Source organism: Sapajus apella, unplaced genomic scaffold (genome assembly GCF_009761245.1).
Source record: "Sapajus apella isolate SASKATOON/1434 unplaced genomic scaffold, GSC_monkey_1.0 scaffold144, whole genome shotgun sequence".
Lineage (NCBI taxonomy): Eukaryota > Metazoa > Chordata > Mammalia > Primates > Cebidae > Sapajus > Sapajus apella.
The window spans coordinates 107,632-131,811 of record NW_022437084.1 but is presented as its reverse complement, the minus strand read 5'-3'; the positions used below and the strand labels follow the sequence as shown (position 1 = coordinate 131,811).

Genomic DNA, 24,180 nt, shown 5'->3' with positions numbered 1-24,180 from the left:
AGGAGCTCTTGTAAGGCAGGCCTGGTGGTGACAAAAATTCTTTGAACAGTTGCTTGTCTGTAAAGGATTTTATTTCACCTTTACTTATGCAGCTTAGTTTGTTTTTCTTCTTTAAAGACGTTGGCCCTCATTCTCTTCTGGCTTGTAGGGTTTCTGCCGAGAGATCTGCTGTGAGTCTGATGGTCTTCCCTTTGTGGGTAACACCACCTTTCTCTCTGGCTGCCCTTGGCATTTTTCCTTTCATTTCAACCCTGGTGAATCTGATGATTATGCGTCTTGGGGTTGCTCTTCTTGAGAAGGCTATTTGTGGTGTTGTTTCCTGAATTTGAATGTTGACCTGCTTTTCTGGGTTGGGGAAGGTCTGCTAGATAATGTGAAGGGTGTTTTCCAACTTGGTTTCATACTCTCTGTCACCTTCAGGTATACTGATCAAACGTCGATTTGGTCTGTTCACATATTCCATATTCTGGAGGCTTTGTTCAAATTCATCTTGTCTTCTTGCTTAATTATTTCATTGAGTTGAAAGAAATAGCTCCACTGTAATGCTAGGAAATTTCAATTTCACCCATCTTGGCCTCCCAAAATGCTGGGATTATAGCAGCCCCCAGCCTGCTTCTTGCTGTCTCATATGTTAGAATGAAAGGAAGCAAGCACTCTAGTTTTTACAGGCTTTTCCCATGTTTAGTTTGCTCCAAAGAATGTTTTCTCTGAACTTTCAATAAATTTCTGAAATACAACTTTTTTTTTCAATTACTAGATAGCCATATGTTTTCCTTCCATTGTAGTATGCTATGGCTTCATGTTGGAAAAATTCTCCTTTTTGGGGTGCTAAGTTTTTGCAGTGTAAGTGGTTTGTTCATAGATTCCTTCATATTAAGCTTTTCTGCAGTTAGCTTGAATTATGTGCAGTCACCCTTTCTTTGTTAGAAAATACCTGTTCCTTTTGTTTTTCAAAAATTAAAATCATAATTAGGAATTTTATAACTCTATTCAACGTAAGTATTACTTTTAGTGTAATATTATGTATTTCAATAGGAGATATTTATTGACCATCTGTAATCAGTTGGAAACTGAGGATTTCTTATATCTTGTAGGTATCTTTCCTAAATGTGAGGTCAAGGAATTACAACCAAAAGAGAAGAGTAACACAGGAGAAGTATTGCAAACAGTAATGTTGGAAAGACACGAAAGTCATGGCATAGACGATTTTTGCTTCAGAGAAATCCAAAAAAACGTACATGACTCTCAGTGTCTGTGGAGACGCGATGAAAGACATTACAAATTTATGACCTATAAGGGTAGAAAGGATGATATGCAAAAGCAAAATAACCCTATTAAAAATCAGCTTGTATTAAACCTCCAGTCACATCTACCAGAACTGCAGGTATTTCAAGCTGAAGGGAAAATACATCAATATAATCACATGGAAAAATCTATCAACAGTAGTTCCTTAGTTTCCCCACCCCAAAGTATTTCTTCTGCTGTCAAAACCCACCTTTCTCATACATATAAATGTCATCTTACGGATTCTGTATTCACAGAAAGAGAGAGAGCAAACGTTCGGACGGAACATTACAAATATAACGAGTGTGGCAAGACCTTTCATCGAGACTTACATTTTACCATATATCAAATAATCCATTCTGAAGAGAAGCAATTTAAATGTGATATATGTGGCAACATCTTCAATAAAAAATCAAACCTTGCAAGTCATCGAAGAATTCATACCGGAGAGAAACTATATAAATGTAACGAATGTGGCAAGGTCTTCAATAACATTTCACACCTTGCACAGCATCGCAGGATTCATACTGGAGAGAAACCTTATAAATGTAATGATTGTAGCAAAGTCTTTAGTCAAATTTCACACCTTACGCAACATCGAAGAATTCATACTGGAGAGAAACCTTATAAATGTAATGAATGTGGAAAGGTATTCCATCAAATTTCACACCTTGCACAACATCGGACAATTCATACTGGAGAAAAACCTTACAAATGTAATATATGTGGCAAGGTGTTCAGTCGCAACTCCTACCTTGTACAACATCTGGTCATTCACACTGGAGAGAAACCTTACAAATGTCATGAATGTGGAAAGGTCTTCAATCATATTTCACACCTTGCACAACATCGTAGAATTCACACTGGAGAGAAACCTTACAAATGTCAAGAATGTGGCAGGGTCTTCAGTCACAGGTCATCCCTAGCAAACCACTGGAGAATTCATACTGGAGAGAAACCTTACAAATGTCATGAATGCGGCAAGGTATTTAGTCGCAATTCATACCTTGCCCAACATCTGATAATTCATACTGGTGAGAAACCTTACAAGTGTGATGAATGTAACAAAGTGTTCAGTCAAAATTCACATCTTGTACAACATCGTAGAATTCACACTGGAGAGAAACCTTACAAATGTAATGAATGTGGCAAAGTCTTCAGTCAAAATTCATATCTTGTATACCATCAAAGAATTCATACTGGAGAAAAACCTTACAAATGTAATGAATGTGGAAAGGTCTTCAGTCTAAACTCATCCCTAGCACATCATAGGAAAATTCACACTGGAGAGAAACGTTACAAATGTAATGAATGTGGCAAAACCTTTAGCGTGCGTTCAAGCCTTACTAACCATTGTGTAATCCATGCTGGAGAGAAACCTTTCAAATGTAATTAATACCGCAGAGTGTTCAGTCAGTGTTAAAGCCTTGCAAGACACAGGGTAATTTATATAGGAGAGTTGGGCGTGGTAGCTCAATCCTGTAATCCCAGCACTTTGGGAGGCTGAGGTAAGTGGATCACCTGAAGTTAGGAGTTCAAGAAGCCTGACCAACATGATGAAACCCCTTCTTTACTAAAAATACAAAGATTAGCCAGGAGTGGTGGTGGGAGTCTGTAATGCCAGCTACTTGGGAGGCTGAGGCAGGAGAATTGCTTGAACCCAGGAAGCAGAGGTTGCAGCGAGCTAAGACTGCACCATTGCACTCCAACCTGGGTAACAAGTCAAATTCAGTCTCAAAAAAAAAAAACAACAAAAAAAAACAAAAAACAACCATACTGCAGAAAAACTTTGCAAGGGTAATGAATTTAGCACAGCCTCTAGATTTTGTTCAATGCTTAATAACCATTAGGTGGTCCATAGTGGAGCGAAACCTTACTAATGTATTAAAGGTGGCAAGGCCTTAAGGTATTTCTCCAAAGAATTCTTGCTGGTGAGAAACCTAACAAATGCAATGAATGTCACAAGGTGTTCTGGCACAATTCTCACATTGTACAATGCTGGAAAAATTGATACTGGAGAGAAACATTACAAAAACGCTGAGAGTGGGAAACCGTGATGAGTTCAAACATTGATCAACATCAGAGAATTCATACTAAAGAGCATTTGTATAATTATATGTGATTAGAAGTTTTCCACAGGCCATAGTCACACTAGGCATCAGAAACTTTGATGAAACCATACAAATGTACGGTGCATGCTTAGACTTTCACCGAAGCATCAAAACTGTGGAACATCACAGGGCTTATACTGGAGAGTAACTACACAAAGATAATGAATGAAATAAGCTTTTCAGTGTAATATTCATGATTTTGTCGTGAGAGATCTACTCAATAAAATCCAGGCAAATGTGAATCTGGAAAGGTCACTTGTCTAAGATGCATCTTTAGGGCTCGTTAAAAACTTACACTGGAAATCGGGCATGGTGACTGACCCCTGTAATCCCAGCACTCTGGGAGGCTGAGGTGGACAGATCATGAGGTCAGGAGTTCGGGAACAGCCTGACCAACCTGGTGAAACCCATCTCTACTAAAAATAAATTAGCTGGGTGTGGTGGTGCGTGCCTGTAATCCCAGCTACTCAGGAGGCTGAGGCAGGAGAATCACTTGAATGCAGGAAGTGGAGGTTGCAGTGAGCTGAGATCATGCCACTGAACTCCAGCACTCTAGCCTGGGCAACAGCGAGACTTTGTCTCAAAAAAAGAAATCATAATGGAACCCTTACAAATGTAATGATATGGTAAGTAATTTGACCAATTTTCTTATAATTTATCTGAGAGCTCACATGAAGTCTAATTCTCTGCCATTAATCTTTTATACTATATTCTGCAGAATAATTACAATTCAAAATATGTTAAAAGTTATGACATATATGAAAGACTCAAGGGTATTTGGAAATGGCCAGTTACCTTAAGGTTATAAAATAATGTATTACATTATTGAAGGAGAAAGGTTTCTTTACCATTTTTGACTTTCAGGCTGACATTTGAAATGTTTTCACGATGTCTTTCTTACAGTCATTTCATGATCTACAGGCAAGAATAGAAGGAAATGGCCTACTTCATTAGGTGAGATCCTTTCTATTCTTATTTCTGGGAAACAGGGACACTATCTTTTGTAATTAAATATTGGCTGAATACTGGCTAATCCCAGCACTTTGGGAGGCAGAAATGGGTGGATCACTTGAGGTCAGTAGTTCAAGACCAGCCTGGCCAACATGGTGTAACCCCATCTTTACTAAAAATACAAAAATTGGTTGGACATTGTGGCTTGCACCTGTAATCCCAGCTACTCAGGAGGCTGAGGCAGGAGAATAGCTTGAACTCAGAAGTTGAAGGTTGCAGTTAGCCTAGATCATGCCATTTCACTCCAGCCTGGATGACAGAGTGAGACTCTGTCTCAAAATAGAAAGGAAAAAAGAAGTTGGCTGAATTAGGCTTTGGAAGGGTCTGAGAATAATGTAAAGCTGTGGTATCAGTCATACTTATTGCACACAGGGCATCCTTGACAGAGAGGACTAGTGTGGATTATAGAGAAGAAATGCTTTACTAACCAGTCATTAAATAGGGCAGTCCAAGATCTTAAGAGACTGCAGTTTTTATTGAAGACGATTAATATGTTAACAGGAAGTGATTATGTATGGTAGAAGTAATGCAGGGGAAATGTTAGCCACCTTTCCATTGAATGGCAGTAGCTGTCATATAGCAAGATTGAAGAAAAATTGATGTTAATCTTGAAATTGAAAAGCATAACTACCACAGAGGAAAGGGTTTTTGGTTTTTTGTTTTGTTGTTTTTTTTTTTTTCTTTCTTCTATTTGTACAGACAGGGCCTCACTATGTCCCAAGCGGGTTTTGAACTCCTGGGCTCAAGCCATCTTTCTGCCTTGGCCTCCCAAAGTTCTGGGATTGCAGGCGTGAGCCTCTGTGCCTGGCCCAAAGAGGAGAGTTTAATGTTAGTTTAAAACAAAAAAGGCACAATAGCATGTTCTTGATTAGAAATCCCTTTTAACTTGAGCATTGCATTTCCCATTGTATGTTTGTTTTTTGAGATAGGATCTCACTCTCTCACCCAGGCTGGAGTGCAAGGAAGCAGTCTTGGCTTACTGCAACCTCCAGTTCCCTGGTTCAAGCAATTTTCCTGCCTCAGCCTTCCGAGTATCTGGGACTACAGGCAGGCCACCACCATGCCCGGCTACTTTTTGTATTGTTTGGTACAGGTGGGGTTTCACCGAGTTGGCCAGGCTACATTTCCTATTGTTTTATTTAGAATGTATCATAGATCTTATGTGTTAATAAGATTTAATGTTGTTTTCTTAACTATGGGTTAATCATGTTCCTTCTACCTGCATAGCTTTATCTTACCTATAGGATTCTTCATGTCTAGACACAAACAGTGAGAATCTACAAATTGTTTTCAGGATGGAATCAGACATCATACAATTTGAGGACATACAATCATGCCTGCCTCCTCTGATTGTTACAAAGCTGCCCAGCAGGTTAAACTTGCTTGCCTAACTTTGGGTCTGTATATCCTTATCTCTTGGCTAACCTTACATTTTGGCGCCAAACCCGAGAAAAGCATCCTTAAGGGGCTCTCTCTGTCCCTCTCTCTCCTGGCCAACCCTCCCCTTCTCAAACCTGCTGAAGACCCAGAGGCTCTCCAAGACTCTCCCACTGCCGGCGACCTCATCTACCATCAGAGCCTCTGCCAGGGTAAGAGACTTTTGCCATTCACCCAGAACCCTTGATGTCTCTGCCTTCCCGAAAGACCCAGTGCTGGGCCAAGGGCTTTCTCCAGCCTCCAGGCCTCTGGTTCCTCCATTTCAGGGATGCCTGACTCGGTGGCTACCTCCTGTAATCTGGACAGGGCCCGCAGGACAGGGGACACCCTCTCCTGCGCTGCTTGTCAATTGGCAGTCTCTTCTTCCTCCCCAATTCGCTGTGGGAGCCTTTCGGTCTACATCTTCCAAAACTACCCCCATTGGGTGTCTCCGGTATAGTCTCAATACAAATTCGACAGTGGCTCACAATGGCCCAAAAATGGCACTTTTGATTTCAATATACCTAGACAACTTTTGCCTTCACAATGGGAAATGGTAGCCATCCTCTCCTCTGCCAGTCCTGTTCTACTTCCCAGATCCTCCTCGCTCACTCCGAACCCAACTCTCCCTGTGTCACTGGCCCCACAACTCCAGCCCATGACTGACAGCCTGCTACACGCCCCACAGCCCCAGCCAACAACTCCTCTGCCTTTGACCCCACTGATTTTTCTCCTCCTCATGATTCCCCACCAGAGCCTCATGATACTCCGCCATATGCCCCGCTCTGGCCCTATCCCTTCTTCCCCCTCTCTCTCCAACCACCCTGCTTCTGTCCGAGTCCTCCCCATCTCCACCCCTTACCCGTCTCAAGCCCAACATGCCCAGCAACGAGCTCCCTTGCTTCTCCTTTGGGAAGTAGCAGGGGCTGAAGGACTTGTCCGTGTCCACCTCCACTTCTCCCTCTCTGATGTCTCCCAGATTGAAAACCATCTCGGGTCCTTCTCCTCCAATCCTGATACTTATATCAAAGAATTTAAATATCTCACCTAGTCTGATGAACACACTGATCTCTATATTGCTCTCTCTTCTACCCTCCTTCCAAAAGGAAAGATTGTGGCTCATAGCCCAGGCACAGGCTGACAGTCTTCACTGGCAAGACCCTACAAAGCCTGTAGGAGCCGCTGCTGTTCCCCGGGAAGAGCCTTCCTGAGAGTGCCGACCCACAGACAGCGGCTGGGCATCCCCCAGCCATATGATCACCTGCCTCATTGCAGGCCTTAATAAAGCTGCCAGAAAACCAAAGAAATTTCCCAAAAAGCAGATGAAAATTCGGCCAAGTTCCTTTTCTGCCTTACAGAGGCTCTCCAAAAACATACTCATGTTGACCCTGCCTCCCCAGAAGAAACTACTGTTCTTAATACGCATTTTATCTCTCAATCTGCCCCTGACATCTGTCACAAACAGAAAAAGGCTGAAGACGGTCCTCAGACCCCCCAAGAAGACCTCCTTAACCTGGCTTTCAAAGTCTTCAATAACAGGGATGAGTAAAGTAAATTAGATAAAGCCCCCAAAATCATGCTAAATACCAGCTTCTAGCCACAGGACCCAAGGGCACACATGACCCAACAGCAGGGGCTCTCCTGGGCCTTGTTTAAAATGCAGCAAAGAAGGCCACTGGGTGCAGGCATGCCCTAACCCGAGTGCCAGAAACCCCTTGCCCACTTCGCCATCAGGCCACTGGAAGTCTAACGTCCTCTCAACAGACAGACAGAAAAGCTTGCGCCTCAGAGCCACCACCTCTTCAGCAAGACGAAAAGTGAAGCGGGGCTTGCACTCCCGCAGCCCCTGGGCCTAGCTGCTGAAGCCTGGCGAGGCCCAGGGCCCCCAGCCCCCTCTGCCGTTACTGCCTCAGAGCCCAGGGTAACTCTGCTAGTAGCAGGTAAGCCCACTGCTTTTTAAATCAATACTGGGGTACATTCGGCTTTGCCTCAATTCTCAGGACCACTAATTGCTCTCAGGTTTCAGTTGGGGTTGACGGACTCATCTCGTGCCCACATGCCACTGGACGTCTTACTTGTTCCCTATTTAATACTGTTTCCTCACCTCTTTCCTTACCATGCCTCATTGCCTTACCTCCATCCTAGGCAGATCTCTAACCAAATACAAAGCTTCCATCAGCTTTTTCTGTTCCCCACAACCAGATTCTCTCCTACTCCACTACCACACCAGCCCTTCGCCCCTCCCCCAGTATCCACTCCCCACTTCTCTTGTTAATCCCGTAATGTGGGACACTACCCCTTCTCCAGCAGCTCATCATGACCACATCAAAATCCAGCTAAAAGACCCCTCCAAATTTCCTAACGTCTCTCAGTATCCCATTTCATTAACACACCTAAAAGGCTTACGACCCACATATTGGCTAGTCTGCGATTTCCGGACTAGCAATCAGTCCTTCCCATTCATTCGGTGGTTCCCAACCCTTATATACTCCTTTTTTCTCATCCCTGTAGACACAACACATGACATTGAAATAGACCTAAAAGATGCCTTTTTTAAAAAAAAAAACATTTCTTTTCATCCTGACTCCCAAAATCTCTTTGCTTTCACTTGGACTGACCCTGAAACTCTCCAGTCAGGACAATGTACTTGGACAGTCTTCCCTCAAAGCTTTAGAGAGCCCCTGTTTGTTTGGACAAGCTCTAGCTCAAGACCTGACCTCCCTTGACCTCTTCCCTAGCCAGCTCCTCTAGTAGGTGGATGACCTCCTCCTCTGTAACTCCTCCCTATAGGGCTCTCAGACTCACACTATTAATTACCCTTGTAAACGTTCTTGCTAGTAAAGGATATAGGGTTTCCCCCTCCAAAGCCCACCTCTCCACTCCAACAGTGACATACTTAAGAGTTCAGCTCTACCACGGGGCCCAAGCCATGACCCCAGCACGGGCAGCACTGATTGATAGACAGCCTGCCCCCACCCACCTCTAAAGGTGAAATCTTCACAATATGGATTCCCAATTGTTCCCTCCTAGCCCGCACCGTCTGTGAAGCAGCTAAAGGCCCTCTCAGTGAGCCCCGAAATCCTTCACACAGCATAATCCCTAGCTTCCACAAAGTTAAAGCCACCCTTGTAACTGCTGCACTGTCTGCCTGACATTTCTCAGCCTTTCATTCTCTACACAGCCCAAAACCATGGAATAGCCCTTGTTGAAAGAAAAGGAAGTCCTCTTTCCTCTCTCCCATAGCTTACCTATCTAAACAACTAGACAACACTGCCGAAGAGGGGCCGACCTGCCTCAGAACCCCAGCAGCAGCCACCATCCAAGCCGCAGAGAGCATGAAACTACCAGTCCACGTGATCTACAAGCTCTCCTCTCCTCCCGAGCACTGAGCACACTTTCTCCTTCTCAGATCTAACTACTCCATGCCCTCTTTCTTGAAGACCCGGAGTTCCGCCTCTCCAAAAGTGCTCCCGTCAATCCTGCTTCCCTACTTCCAGTATCTTCCTCCCCTCCCACCCGCTCCTGTACTGAAATCCTACCTACAGCCTCGTTTCCCTAATATCGCCCCTGAACCTCTCACTGATCCTGATCGCCAGTTAGTTACAGATGACTCCTCTTCCAAGTCAGCTAACTCCCATCAAATGCCAGGTACACAGTCGTCTCCCTTGACCGAGTAATTGAAGCCAAACCTCTAACCCCAGGGACCGCCTCCCAAAAGGCAGAACTGCAGCTCTCACCAGGGCCCGAACCTCTCCAAAGGCAAAAGTGTCAACATGTGTACCAAGTCCAAATATGCCTGTCTCATTCTCCATTCTTACGCGGCCATCTGGCAAGAGAGGATTCCTTACCACCAAAGGAACCCCTTCATTAACGGCCCCTTATTTACCAACTTCTCCAAGCTGCACACCTCCCAGCTCACGCGGGAGTTATGCAGTGTCGGGGACATCAAACAGGGTCAGATGACAAGAGGAAACAGAAAGGCTGGGGAGGCAGCCAAAGCAGCCTCCCTTCCTTCTGTCCCTGTTCCTTTCCTCCTCATTACCCCCACAATGCAACCCCAATATTCTCCCACTGCGGAATCTTCCGTGCTACAATAAGAGGCCTCCTTGCAAGGGAGCTGGGTAGTCAAAGATCAAAAACAAGAGTCAGTTACAAACTCACTCTTGAAGTCTAGAAACCCCAGACCTCCCTTCTGCCCATAGCCCTAGCCCATATCAGAGCCAGCCCAAAAGCACCCTCCTTTCTCGGCCCATTTGAGTTAATGTATGGATTCCCTTTCCTCCTACAAAACAGGCCCCTTCTAACTCAGCTAGGAGAGTACCTCCCAACGTTTTTCCGCATCTGCCATCTCCTGCGTGAACAAGCAGACCAGGCCCTCCCAAAATCCCACAGGAAATCCCACCAACCAGACTCTCCTACCAGGAGAGCATGTCATCCTAAAAACTCTTAACCCAGCAAGACTTAAGCCAAAGTGAGAAGGTCCCTTTCAAGTTCTTGCAACCCCCACTGCGGCCAGACTCTCAGGACCTGTCTCTTGGTATCATCTTTCCCGATTAAAAAGAGCTCCCAAAGCACCCACTGATCTGCCAACTGCCATCCTCCGCCCATCCCCAAAGAAGACTCACAAGCGGTAACTCCATATATCACCACTGTCCCTGCTCCAGGTGCCAAGGCCTCGTGACAAGGAATGGCCTCCCCACAAAGCATACCAAATATTAGAAATCTTCCCGTCTCCCATTTCCACATGAACATAAAGTACTAGCTCACCTATTCATTGCTCATTTGCAGTGAGAATTTGATGAGCCATGTGGCATTATCAGCTGCCTCAGACCCTCTAGAAGAGGCCATGTCCCTGTACAGCCCCTACGAACTCCCTCCCCCAGACACAGAATCCCATTCCTCCAAGTTTTTTTTTTTTTTTTCAGACGGAGTTTCGCTCTTGTTACCCAGGCTGGAGTGCAATGGCGCGATCTCGGCTCACCGCAGCCTCCGCCTCCTGGGTTCAGGCAATTCTCCTGCCTCAGCCTCCTGAGTAGCTGGGATTACAGGCACGCGCCACCAGGCCCAGCTGATTTTTTTTGTATTTTTAGTAGAGACGGGGTTTCACCATGTTGACCAGGATGGTCTCGATCTCTTGACCTCATGATCCACCCACCTCGGCCTCCCAAAGTGCTGGGATTACAGGCGTGAGCCACTGTGCCCAGCCTTCAAGTTTCTATTTTAATAGTCACCCACTGCCTCTGCTCCCTGAGACTCCCTTCTCACTGCTACACGGCTCAAAGGCTCTCTGGATCTCTCCTTGTTACTGAGGCTCCTGCGCTCTCTGGATCACTCACTCCTTGTAACTGAGGCTCCTGCGCTCTCTGGATCACTCACTCCTTGTTACTGAGGCTCCTGTGCTCTCTGGATCTCTCACTCCTTGTTGATGTGCTCCAGCTCTACATTTGCTTCCCGTTGCTGCACCTGCGTTTCCCTTTCCTCTACTGCCTAGACAGCTCTCCCAGTTTCTCAGCCCTGGGACCATACTCCTGTTCGCTTTTTTATACACCATCCAAAAAGCCTCTGCTTTTCTAGACGGAGCCCTCACTCTCACTGCAAACTATCCACTGCCATTACTAACAGAGCTACCAAACTCTTCACATACACTGCCAACTACAACCGTGCAAAACTCCCTCACCCTGCCATCCAATGTTCTATAAACCTCCACACCACAAAACATGGCCAGGACCCCTATGTGTCACCTCTTGGAATGGACACATACACGCAGGCACCATCCCTCACTCTGCCTGTGGCTCAACTCAGACCATCTCTCATCCCTCTTCCCATACCTCACTCTGAGTAAATTATTCAGTGACCCCTGAAGCCAACAGCCACTTTACCCAGCCCCTCCACATTACCTCCCCTCCTGCCTCTCAAACATGGAAGCCCCTTCCCCAGACAGGAGTTCTCAAAGGGGTCGGTCTCTCCTCCTCACTGTGGATTGCTGAAGCTGAACTGAATTCCTCCAAATGAGGAACCTATGCACCCCAACACCTATTCTCAACCCACTTGTCTGTTTGCATTAACACCGCAGGCGTCTTCTTCCTCTGCGGATCCACAACCTACTTCTGTCTCCCTACCCACTGGACAGGTACCTGCACCCTGGTCTACCTTACCCCCAACATTAACCTTGTCGCTCTGAACCAAGAACTCCCTGTCCCTGCTACATTACACATCCACCCAAAAAGAGCAATACAGTTCATTCCTGTATTAGCAGCCCTCGGAGTCACAGGTAGCGTCGGGTTAGGAGCAGGAAGCCTAGAAACCTCATATTTTCAGTCACTCTCCTGAGACTTCCAATCATCACTAGAAGAAATAGCAGACTGTATCACTCACCTCCAAAACCAATTAGACTGTTCAGTGGCAGTTGCCCTACAAAACCACAGAGGCCTAGAACTCTTCACTGTTGAAAAAGGAGGTCTGTGCCTCTTTTTAAATGAACAATGCTGTTTCTGCCTCAATAAATCTGGGTTAGTATGAGATGCTGTCAAAAAGCTCAAAGACCAGCCAGGCGTGGTGGCTCACACCTGTAATCCCATCACTTTGGGAAAGCCGAGGGGCGTGGATCACCTGAGGTCAGGAGTTCGAGACCAGCCTGACAAACATGGAGAAACCCTGTCTCTACTAAAAATACAAAACTTAGCTGGGCATGGTGGCGGATGTCTGTAATCCCAGCTACTCAGGGAGGCTGAGGCAGGAGAATTGCTTGAACCCAGGAGGTGGAGGTTGCGGTGAGCCAAGATCACACCATTGCACTCCAGCCTGGGCAACAAGTGTGAACTTCCATCTCAAAAGAAAAAAACAGCTCAAAGACCGAGCACAAAAACTTAAGGACAGTCAGTTCACCTGGCCCCAGTGGTTCTGTAACCCCCGGGCACCATGGCTACTGCCCTTCCTATGTCCTGCCATAACCCTTTTCTCCTTCTAGCAACTGGCCCCTGTCTCTTACAACTCCTCACCCACTTTTTACAGGACCGTATTAAAGCGTTCACGCATGGAACAATACAAGATATGACGCTGCTCCAAGAATACTGACATCTCCAGGAATGACAATCCCTGCTACCTAGGCCCCCCCCGCCCCAGTCTCCCCTGTCCAACAAGAAGCCGCCAGATGACAACAGCGTCCCTCTTCTATTACCTATTAACAGGCAGGAATGTTAGGGACAAGCTGCCTCAGAAAACCCCCTCCACATAACTGAACCCCCCACACTCAGATTGCTCTCAAGCTGGATTCCTGAACTCCCATCTAGGTGCTACAAGTAAGCAAAACCTGATTACAACCATCTGGGCAGCTCATGGGAGGACAGGGAGAACAAATGTTAGTTACACATACTTGTAAATTTCTGTTTTTTAAGAACTGCCACTACAAAGGTCACAGGATGATGTAAGTCTGTCACAAGCTGACAAGCTATCTCTGCGCTTGTTACAAGCTGATAGATTATCTCAGACCTGAAACTGTCTTAGGCCCCTCTCACCCTATAGGGACCCCTCCTTTTGTAAGCTCGGGGCTGCCTCCTCTGATGGTTACAAAGCAGCCCGGCAGGTTAATAAAACTTGCTTGCCTGATTTTGGGTCCACACATCCTTTCTCTCAGCTAATCTTACAGAAATTGCACTGTAATGAAAGTTCATCATATAACCTGGGTCACTCTTGCCATATCCAACTGATACAAGAGGCAAAAAGAAATTATTTAGACAGATAGTAAAAGCAAAAAAGTCCTCAGCAGAGCTGTCCTTCTAACAAAAAGCTGCCCCAAAAATCATTTTGTTCTAATGGAACAGACTAAAAAATCAATCTGCAAACATACAAGCAAGCTGGAAGCTCGTTTGGGGGAGTGTCGGCAGCTGTGCCAACAGAAAAGGGGCTACCTAGGGGCCAGGCGTGTCCACCAGGGAAGCTCCGTCTTCCCTTTGTTAGCATGTGTACACTAAGAAAGGGGCAACATGGCACAGCTCAGGCAAAGAACCCACCTGCATAATCAAAGATAATGGAGGGGCCTGCCAGAAATTAATGCCCTATGCAAATGGCACATCTGGTCCTACCCAGTTTTTTAAACCCCATGTAGATTAAGACACTGCCTCCCCACCAGCTCATCTATAAAACACCCTGCATTTCACCACGGATCTGCAAACCATTTTTCCAGGACCCCTCTCTGTAGCAGAGAGCTGTTGTCTTTATTTCACCTATTGAACTTCTGCTCTTAACCTCACACTAGGGTGTCCACATTCTTGATCTCCATGGCTGTGAGACAAGGAACCTCAGTTATTACCCCAGACAATCAGGCTGCTTCAAAACTAAGCCAAAGTCGGCCGGGCGCGGTGGCTCAAGCCTGTAATCCCAGCACTTTGGGAGGCCGAGGCGGGTGGATCACGAGGTCAAGAGATCGAGACCATCCTGGTCAACATGGTGAAACCCCGTCTCTACTAAAAATACAAAAAATTAGCTGGGCATGGTGGCATGTGCCTGTAATCCCAGCTACTCAGGAGGCTGAGGCAGGAGAATTGCCTGAACCCAGGAGGCGGAGGTTGCGGTGACCCGAGATCGCGCCATTGCACTCCAGCCTGGGTAACAAGAGCGAAACTCCGTCTCAAAAAAAAAAAAAAAAAAAAAAAAAAAACTAAGCCAAAGTCAAGAGGCCAGATGGAAAATGAACTCAGGACACAAACACTGCTTCAAGATATAATTCTCTGAAGCATGCCTGCTGAAACTTCCTGTTGTAACCTGAAACCAGCTTTTTCTTTTCTTTTAGACAGAATCTCGCTCTGTTGCCCAGGCTGGAATGCAGTGGGGCAATCTCAGCTCACTGCAACCTCCACCTCCCAGGTTCAAGTGATTCTCCTGCCTCAGCTTCTGGAGTAGCTGGGAGTATGATGGCCCCCCTCAAACTCCCAAAGTACTGGGTTTACAGGTGTAAGCCACCACACCTGGTCTAGTTTTTTTTTCTGACAGCAACTAAAATATATCACCTGGGGCTTTCAAAATAGTTTGTGAACCAAGTATCTGAGACAGGTCTCAATCCGTTTAGAAAGTTTATCTTACCCAGTTTAAGAGCATGCCCATGACAGCCTCAGGAGTTCCTGATAGGGGGTGCTCACTATGGTCTAGGTATAGCTTGCCTTTATACATTTTAGGGAGACATGACAAGTATAAGATATACACTGGTGGCCGGGCGCGGTGGCTCAAGCCTGTAATCCCAGCACTTTGGGAGGCCGAGGCGGGTGGATCACGAGGTCAAGAGATCGAGACCATCCTGGTCAACATGGTGAAACCCCGTCTCTACTAAAAATACAAAACATTAGCTGGGCATGGTGGCGCGTGCCTGTAATCCCAGCTACTCAGGAGGCTGAGGCAGGAGAATTGCCTGAACCCGGGAGGCGGAGGTTGCGGTGAGCCGAGATCGCGCCATTGCACTCCAGCCTAGGTAACAAGAAAGAAACTCCGTCTCAAAAAAAAAAAAAAAAAGATATATACTGGTTCAGTCTGGAAAGGAGGGACAACTTAAAGTAGGAGAGGGGGCCTCCAGGACATAGGTAGATAAGAGACAAATGGTTGCATTCTTGAGTCTCTTATTAGCCTTTTGTACTTTGAGTAATTTTGTCTTCATGTATTTTATTTTGAGACAGCTGTTGCCTACCTACTCAGGAGGCTAAGGCAGGAGAATCACTTGAACTTGGGAGACAGAGGTTGCGGCGAGCTGAGATCAGGCCATTGCACTCCAGGATGTAACTGGGGAGAAATCCACCCACTCTGGTGATCAAAAGTGAGGCATTCTGTGCTTAGTGGCATGTGAGAGTAGAAAAGGCACTTTTGTCTTTTCGTATTTCTTTTTTTTTTTTTTTTTGGCAAGGAGACAGAGTCTTGCTCTGTTGGCCAGGCTGGAGTGCAGGTTTTTTTTTCCTTTTTGCATTTTTACAATTTTATTTTTGTATTCTAAGTAGAACTAAAAAAAAAAAAAAAAAAGTAGAGACAGAGTTTCACCATGTTGGTGAGGCTTGTCTCAAACTTCTGACCTCTTGATTCACCTGTCTCGGGCTCCCAAAGTGCTGGAATTACAGGCCTAAGCCACTGTGCCTGGCCTCATATTCTTAAAATAATGATGGAATCAAACACCTTGTATCATTCATGTCTGTGTAGGAACTTTCCATTCTAATGAGGAAGATTTTAGGAGTCAGAAACACAGTAACTCACTCAAAAACCTAAAAATGTAGTATAACATCAGGCAAAAAAGATTTCCCGTCATCGATCTTTTTTTCTAGAATTTACCATGTACTTTGCCCACATTAATACATGACTTCCATTGGCAGCTGCTCTATTCCTGGTCTACAGAGAGCTGACGGTGCATCCAGATGTGGCCCCTGCACAATCCCTGCTGCCCAGCAGCCCTGACACCACGGGCCCACACCCCGTCTCCCTCCACGTCTTGGCATGAGTCCTCTTCCTAGAGTTTATGTCACTGAGTCATGAGAGATGGAATCTGTTAGGCCTCCAAGTCCAGGCCTGGCCCTTTTAGCTTTGGAGACCTGCACGTACACCTCTGGATGGTCCCCAGAAGCCAAGAAGTCTGAAGTAACCACAAGTAACCAGGTGGCCACAAAAAGAACTAAAACAACTTGTTCCTGCCTCAACTATTTGCTGCAACCTGGACCCATTGTTCCTGTTCAGCCTTGCAAAACTTTTCCCCCAGACGCTGGGTTTCTCAAGACTCCTCCGCCTGTAACTATGTAATCTACCGCACCTTCCTCTCCGCTGCCACCGATACTCCCCACCCTTATGATCATGCTTGTTTGTAATCAATGACCCCTACCCTTGTAATCATGCATCCTGTGATGTCCGCCCCCTCCCCAAGCTTACCTCCTTTAGCTGACCATTTGCCCCAACCTACTTCTCAGACTTGGCCTGCTTGCACCCAACTGTGAAATAAACAGGCTTGTTGCGCACACAAAGCCTGTCTGATGGTCTCTTTACATGAGCAACTGCGTGACAACTGGTGCCAAAACCCGGGACAAGGGAACTCCTACAGGAGACCAAACCCCTGGACCCTTGTGCTCCCTCTGTGCAGAGACCTACCTACAACCTAGGCTCATCAGACCAGCCCAAGCATCCACTCAGCATCCTCAGACCAGGTAAGCGGTTTGCCTTAGGTCTTTTGCTTTTCTTACTACCTGTCAGCTTCCTTCTCCTTTCAGTTTTATTTTCCTCTCCCTTTCAGCAGAGACAAGAAAGACAGGACTTTCCATGAGATTCATGACTGGAAAAAATCCTATGTAGGTCATGGAACTGGGAAGACAGTCTTCCCTCGGTGACTGACCAGTGCAGAGATGTCTGCTTTGATCACTCACTGGCACTCATTTGGTGACTGATTATTGCGGAGACGTCTGCTCTGGTCACTCCCTCACACTAGTAGGGTGATGGATAACATGGGGGACATCCCCTCTGACTGACTCACCTCAGGTTCAGACCAAGGTTTAGTCTGGGATGCCTGCTAAACTGCTTGGTCCCGCATTCACCTTCTTTGTCTCCGCTGTTCTTAAACTATGGTCAACCTCCCGCTCTCCATCCCTCCCTCCCTCCCTCTCCCTTATCCTGCGTTCTTAAAAACCTCAGACGTCTCTGGCTATCCCTGGACCTGAAACCTAAGCATCTTATTTTCTTCTGTAATACCACTTGGCTGCAATATAAATTGGACAATGGCTTTAAATGGCCTGAAAACTACACCTTTGATTTTTCTGTCCTGCTGGATCTAGACAGCTTTTGTCGTAAACGGGTAAAAGGTCTGAAGTCTCCTATGTCCAGGCCTTTCTCACACTTTGTTCCCTTCCCAGCCTCTGCTCCCAATGTGACCCCTCTCCAATTCTCTTTTTTTCCCTCCCACCCACGCCCTCTGTCCCTACTGTCAATGCAGATTCTTCTCTCTCAATAGATCCTTCTGACCGTTCTCTATCAGGCTGCCCCTCAGCAGGCTGAACCGAACCCTAATCTCCCCATCACCCCATCCCCTCCCTCTTATACCTCCTCTGTCACTTCTCCGTCCCGCACCTACTCTGGGACACAATACAGCCTTAAAACTAGCTTTCCCTCCCCCGCCCAACAGTTTCCCCTTCAAGACCTGGCTGGAGCTGAGGGCATAGGGTTCAGCTTGCATGTTCCTTTTTCACTGATCTGTCCCACATTGGTCAGCACTTGCGATCTTTCTCATAAGAATCCACTAAATATATCCAAGAGTTCCAATATCTAACTCTGTCCTACAATTTAACCTGGAATGACTTAAATGTCATTCTAACCTCTACTCTTTCTCCAGATCAACGAAATAGTGTTTATACTCTGGCTCAGTCTTATGCTGACACCCACAGACGCCATGAGCCAGCCCTCCAAGAGGGCATCAGGGCGGTACCTAGGGAAGAACCCAACTGGCAATACCAGAAGGGCTCACCCGACATCGCCAAGCATGACTATATGGTCTCTTACTTAGTTGAGGCACTTAAGCAGGCAGCTTACAAAGCTATTAATTATGACAAGCTTAAAGAAACAACCCAGGACAAATGTGAAAATTCTGCCCAATTCATGCGGCCCACCCATCAGCTTCACGGCACTAGATCCAGAGGGGACAGAGGGTTGCCTTATTCTCAGTATGCATTTTATTACCCCATCTGCCCCAGACATTAGGGAAAAACTTCAAAAACTAGACCCAGGCCCTCAAACTCCGCAACAGGAATTAATCAACATCGCAACAGGAATTAATCAACGTCACCTTCCAGGTGTTTAACAATAGGGAGGAAGCAGCCAGGCGGCAACACATTTCAGAGCTGCGACTGTCTCCACAGTAAGACAAGCCCCAGTCACTGTTTCAACCACAAGGAACTCTCAGGCACCAAGGCGATCGCAATCAGGTGCTCCATCAAGCCGCCCTCCTCCAGAGCCTTGCTTCAAATGCCAGAAAACTGGCCACTGGGCCAGGGAATGCCCACAGCCTGCGGCTTCAACCTGCTTCAAATGCCAAAAGCTTGAACATTGGGCTAACGAATGCTCAGAGCCCAAGTTTCCCTCTAAGCCGTGTTCTGTCTGTGGGGGACCCCCTGGAAATCAGACTCTCCAGCTCATATTATAGCCACTCCCAAGGCTCCTGGAATTCAAACCCAATATTCTCCGGCTGACTCCTTTCCAGAACTTCTTGGCTTAGCAACTGAAGACTGATGCTGTCCGACTGCTTCAGAAGTCCCCTAGATCACCGCAGATGCTGAGTTTTGGGTAACACAGTGGAGGGTAAGTCTATCCCCTTTTTAGTCAATACAAGGGATACCCGCTCCACATTACCCTCTTTTGAAAGGCCTGTTTCCTTAGCCCCTATAACTGTTGTGGGAATTGATGGCAATGCTTCAAAACCTCTCAGAAACCCCCAACTCTGGTGTCAGCTTGGACAGCACTCCTTCACTCACTCCTTCTTAGTCATCCCCACCTGCCCTGTTCCCTTATTAGGGTGAGATATTTTAACCAAACTATCTGCTACCCTGACTATTCCAGGACTACAACCACATCTCATAGCTGCCCTCTTACCTGACCCAAAGCCTACCACACAGCCTCCCATCATGTCTCTTCACCTTAACCCACAGGTGTGGCACCTCTACTCCATCCTTAGCGATGGACAGTGCACCTGTCACTATCCCCTAAAACCCAATCATCCCTATCCTGCCCAAAGCCAATACCCCATTCTCCAACAAGCTCTAAAGGTACTAAAACCGGTCATCACCCACCTGTTACAACATGGTCTCCTAAAGCCTTCTAACTCTTCTTAAACTCTCCTATCTTGCCTGTCCAGAAACAGGACAAATCTTACCAGCTGGTCCAAGACTTTCATCTTATCAATCAAATTGTGCTTCCTCTCCATCCTGTAGTGCCAAACCCATATACTGTCCTGTCCTCAATTCCTCCCTCCACAACCCACTATTCTGTACTCGATCTCAAAGATGCCTTTTTCACCATCCCTTTACTCCCTCCCAGCCTCTACCTGCCTTCACTTAGACTGACCCTGACCCCACCAGTCACAACAGCTCACCTGGACCATCCTGCCTCAGGGCTTCAGGGACAGCCCATGCTACTCCAGTCAGGCCGTCACTCTTTCTTTTCACCTGCTCTCTGTCTCTCGACTTGTCACCTTATTCAATACACGGATGACCTCCTCCTGTGCAGCCCCTCTTATGAAGCTTCTCGGCAAGATGCCCTCCTGCTTCTTCAGCATCTATTTTTTTTTAATTTTTTATTTTTTTATTTTTGAGATAGAGTCTCACTCTGTTACCCAGGCTGGAGTGCAGTGGCGTGATCTCAGCTCACTGCAACCTCTACCCCTCTGGTTCAGGCAATTCCCCTGCCTCAGCCTCCCGGGTAGCTGGGATTACAGGGGCGTGCCATCATGCTTGGCTTTTTTCCGTTTGTTTGTTTTTTTGTAGAGACGGGATTTCACCATGTTCGTCAGGCTGGTCTTGAACTCCTGACATTGTGATCCACCCACCTCAACCTCCCAAAGTGCTGGGATTACAGGCATGAGCCACCATGCCTGGCAAGCACCTATTTATTTATTTTTATTTTTATTTTTTTTTGAGACGGAGTTTCACTCTTGTTACCCAGGCTGGAGTGCAATGGCGCGATCTCAGCTCACCGCAACCTCCACCTCCTGGGTTCAGGCAATTCTCCTGCCTCAGCTTCCTGAGTAGCTGGGATTACAGGCATGCACCACCGTGCCCAGCTAATTTTTTGTATTTTTTTTTTTTTTTTTTTTTGAGACGGAGTTTCGCTCTTGTTACCCAGGCTGGAGTGCAATGGTGCGATCTCGGCTCACCGCAACCTCCGCCTCCTGGGTTCAGGCGATTCTCCTGCCTCAGCCTCCCGAGTAGCTGGGATTACAGGCACGCACCACCATGCCCAGCTAATGTTTTGTATTTTTAGTAGAGACGGGGTTTCACCATGTTGACCAGGATGGTCTCGATCTCTCGACCTCGTGATCCACCCGCCTCGGCCTCCCAAAGTGCTGGGATTACAGGCTTGAGCCACCGCGCCCGGCCAAGCACCTATTCTTAAACGGATATTATGTGTTCCCTTCTAAGGCCCAGATTTCCTCTCCATCTGTCACCTATCTGGGATCCTCCTCCAACAAAACACCCATGCTCTCCCCACCAGTGGCATCCATCTCATCTCCTCAGCCCCAACTTCCTCCATCAAACAGCAGCTCCTCTCCTTCCTAGGTGTAGTCAGATACTTTCACCTTTGAATACCAGGTTTTAGCATTCTTACCGAGCCTCTACATAACCTCGCCAAGGGAAACATATCTGACCCCGTGATTGTAAATTCTTTCCTCACTCCTCCTTTCACTCTTGAAGAGAGCTCTAGAAATGACTTCTGTACTAGCTGTCTCCAAGTCATCCCAACCCTTTTCCTTATACACTGCTGAAACTCAGGGTTATGCAATTGGAGTTCTTACACGAGAGCTAGGTCCTCGTCCTCTTGCCTTCCTCTCTAAACAACTTGGTCTCACTGTCCCAGGTTGGCCCTCATGCCTGCATGTGGCAGCTGCCTCTTCTTTGCTCCTTCTTGAGGCCTTCAGAATCACAGGCTCTGCCTCACTCACTCTACACAGCTCTCACAACCTTCAGGCTTTAGTATTCTCTTCGCAGGTTCCACATCCGTTATCTGCCCCACGCCCTATTTAACTCTATTCGCTCTTCATGAAAACTCCACTGTGACTATTGCACATGGCCCCGATTTTAATCCAGCTTCTTATCTAATGCCAAACATAAACACAAGCCCTGAACCCCGTGACTGTATCTTCTTAATCCGTATAGCATTCTCCCCCTTTCCACGTATTTCTCTTTCCCATTCCAGACCCGGTTCACACATGGTTTATTGATGGGAGTTAAGGCCTAGTCAGCACCAGCTAAATCTGGTTATGCAGCTGTATCCTGTTCATCTATCACTGAGGCTGCCACACTCCCTCCCTCTAGAGTCAGTATAGACATTGCCATGTAGTCCCCTTAGCAAGAGTAAGAGCATGGGTTAAAGCAAGCTCAACTAATTGCTTTAACCCATGCTCTTACTCTTGCTAAGGGGACTACATGGCAATGTCTATATTGACTATGCCGTTCAAATCCTACACCACCGTGCTGCCACATGGGCAGAAAGGGGCTTTCTCACTACACAGGGATCTTCTATTATCAGCGCTGCCTTAATTCAGGCCCTCCTTAAGGCCGCTCTCCTCCCAGCCAAGGTTGGAGTCATCCACTATAAAGGGCATCAAAAAACTTTAGATCTCATTGCCCAAGGAAACGCTTTGGCTGAAGAAACAGCTAAGAAGGCAGCAAACACACCAATATCTCCTCTGAGTGGATAACATTTTTCTTTCTCATCAATTACCCCCACTTACTCTCCTTCTGAATCCTTAACCTACCAATCATTTCCCACTCAGGCAGTTGGGTTTTGGATAAAGGAAAATTTCTTCTTCCTACTTCACAAGCTCATTCTATCCTCTCTTCCATAACCATTTTCATGTGGGATATAAGCCTTCGCCTGTCTCTTAGAACCACTCATCTCCTTCCATTCACGGAAGTCCATGCTTAACACAATTACATCTGAGTGCTTCATCTGCCACTCTACCAAACCCCAGGGAATTTTTTTTTAATTTACTAAAAGGCCTACAGCAGGACCCCAGGGATTTTTAAAACCTTTTCACTTTCCCACTCACCAAATGTGGGGATTTATCCCCACACGAGATTGGCAAATTGACTTTACTTATATGCACCTGACAAGAAATGTAAATGTCTTCTTATATGGGTGGATACCTTTACAGGGTGGATTGAAGCCTTCCCTGCTGGAACAGAAAAGGCCACTGCTGTTATTTCTTGTCTGTTAAATGAGATCATTCTCCAATTTGGCCTGCCTACTTCCATCCAATCTGACAATGGCCCTGCTTTCATTAGCCAAATTACCCAAGCACTCTCTCAGTCCCTTAGCATTCAATAGAATCTCCATGCCCCTTACCACCCTCCGTCATCAGGAAAAGTAGAGAAACCTAATGGCCTCCTAAAAACACACCTTACCAAGCTTACCCTTCAACTAAAGAACTGGGTATGCCTTCTACCTATTGCTCTTCTCCGAATTCATGCCACTCCCTGGAAACACACAGGATACAGCCCCTTTGAACTCTTGTATGGCCACACCTTTTTGCTTGGGCCTAACCTCCCAGAAACTAGCCCTCTTGGACACAATCTTCCCCTTCTCCATCAAACTAGGCAGGAAATTAGTCAAGCTGCTAATCTCTGTGGTTTACCCCCCATATAGGAACCAAGGAATGAGAGCTAAGCAGAACCTTGGCACAGTTAGGGCTTGAGGAATATCTCACTTTACAGTGTTACTACTCAGCTATTTCCTTTTATATAATCCTTTATATAATATTAGTTTATAGAAATAGGGCTGGAAGTCTCCTTTTATATAATCCTCTATATATAATCATATAATAGTTGATAGTATGAGTGCCTAAAGAATATTTCCCTACATATATACCTATAATTATATCTTAGTTCATAATCGGAGGAATGCCTAGAGTGGACACAGTACAGAGCATGAATTAAGGAATAAGCAGCTTATAATCGGAGGAATGCCTAGAGCAGATGCGGTGCAGAGCATGATTTAAGGGCAAAACAGTTATACCAGGACAAGAATCCATGGCCCAGGTGGCAGCGTTCAGTATCGTAAAGATACCCGCTGTATGGCAGGCTTGGGGCGAGAGCCACTCCTCCTGATAAAGGAGTTGTAGGACCTTGCTCCAGTTCTTGTGGAAGGCTGCCCTCAGAACGGCAGTACACCTTGGTGACTGCCAACTTTATCAGCTCTTGCTACTGTGCTGCTTGAAAAGCATCTTCCCATTAGAACCCATTGGAAGCTGCCAGAGGGTGGCAGTAACCTTGACAGCTCTGTCACTGCTATGTGATTTAAAGCATCCTCCTACAGCCGGGCGCGGTGGCTCCAGCCTGTAATCCTAGCACTTTGGGAGGCCGAGGCGGGTGGATCACGAGGTCAAGAGATCGAGACCATCCTGGTCAACACATCGAGACCATCCTGGTCAACATGGTGAAACCCCGTCTCTACTGAAAATACAAAAAATCAGCTGGGCATGGTGGCGCATGCCTGTAATCCCAGCTACTCAGGAGGCTGAGGCAGGAGAATTGCCTGAACCCAGGAGGCGGAGGTTGCGGTGAGCCGAGATCGCGCCATTGCACTCCAGCCTGGGCAACAAGAGCGAAACTCCGTCTCAAAAAAAAAAAAAAAAAAAAAAAAA

The 24,180-nt window shown here is 46.5% G+C and overlaps 1 protein-coding gene and 2 long non-coding RNA genes across 4 annotated transcripts in view; 2 read left to right on the top strand and 1 right to left on the bottom strand.

Annotated features, from left to right (window-relative positions):
* The first annotated feature begins 265 nt into the window (after positions 1-265).
* Positions 266-2,680, top strand: LOC116540782 (zinc finger protein 83-like). The gene has a single exon (XM_032264523.1). It carries the CDS (start codon positions 1,022-1,024, stop codon positions 2,678-2,680), a length of 1,659 nt encoding a protein of 552 aa, XP_032120414.1. The 5' UTR covers positions 266-1,021.
* Positions 2,681-3,902: 1,222 nt separating this feature from the next.
* Positions 3,903-8,390, top strand: LOC116540734. Its single transcript, XR_004264568.1, has 2 exons — positions 3,903-4,349; positions 5,634-8,390. It is a non-coding gene; the product is annotated as an uncharacterized LOC116540734 (long non-coding RNA).
* A 6,090-nt stretch (positions 8,391-14,480) lies between these two features.
* The window catches only part of LOC116540736, a 10,884-nt gene continuing 1,184 nt past the window's right edge, over positions 14,481-24,180 (bottom strand). Inside the window, exons 2-4 of one of the 2 annotated variants that reach the window (XR_004264571.1) lie at positions 22,832-23,159; positions 17,304-17,307; positions 14,481-14,572 (exon numbers count right to left, since the gene is read on the bottom strand). This is a non-coding gene — a long non-coding RNA (uncharacterized LOC116540736). Of the gene's footprint in view, positions 14,573-17,303; positions 17,308-22,831; positions 23,284-24,180 lie in introns of those variants that run through there. The other variant, XR_004264570.1, reaches the window with a different exon arrangement.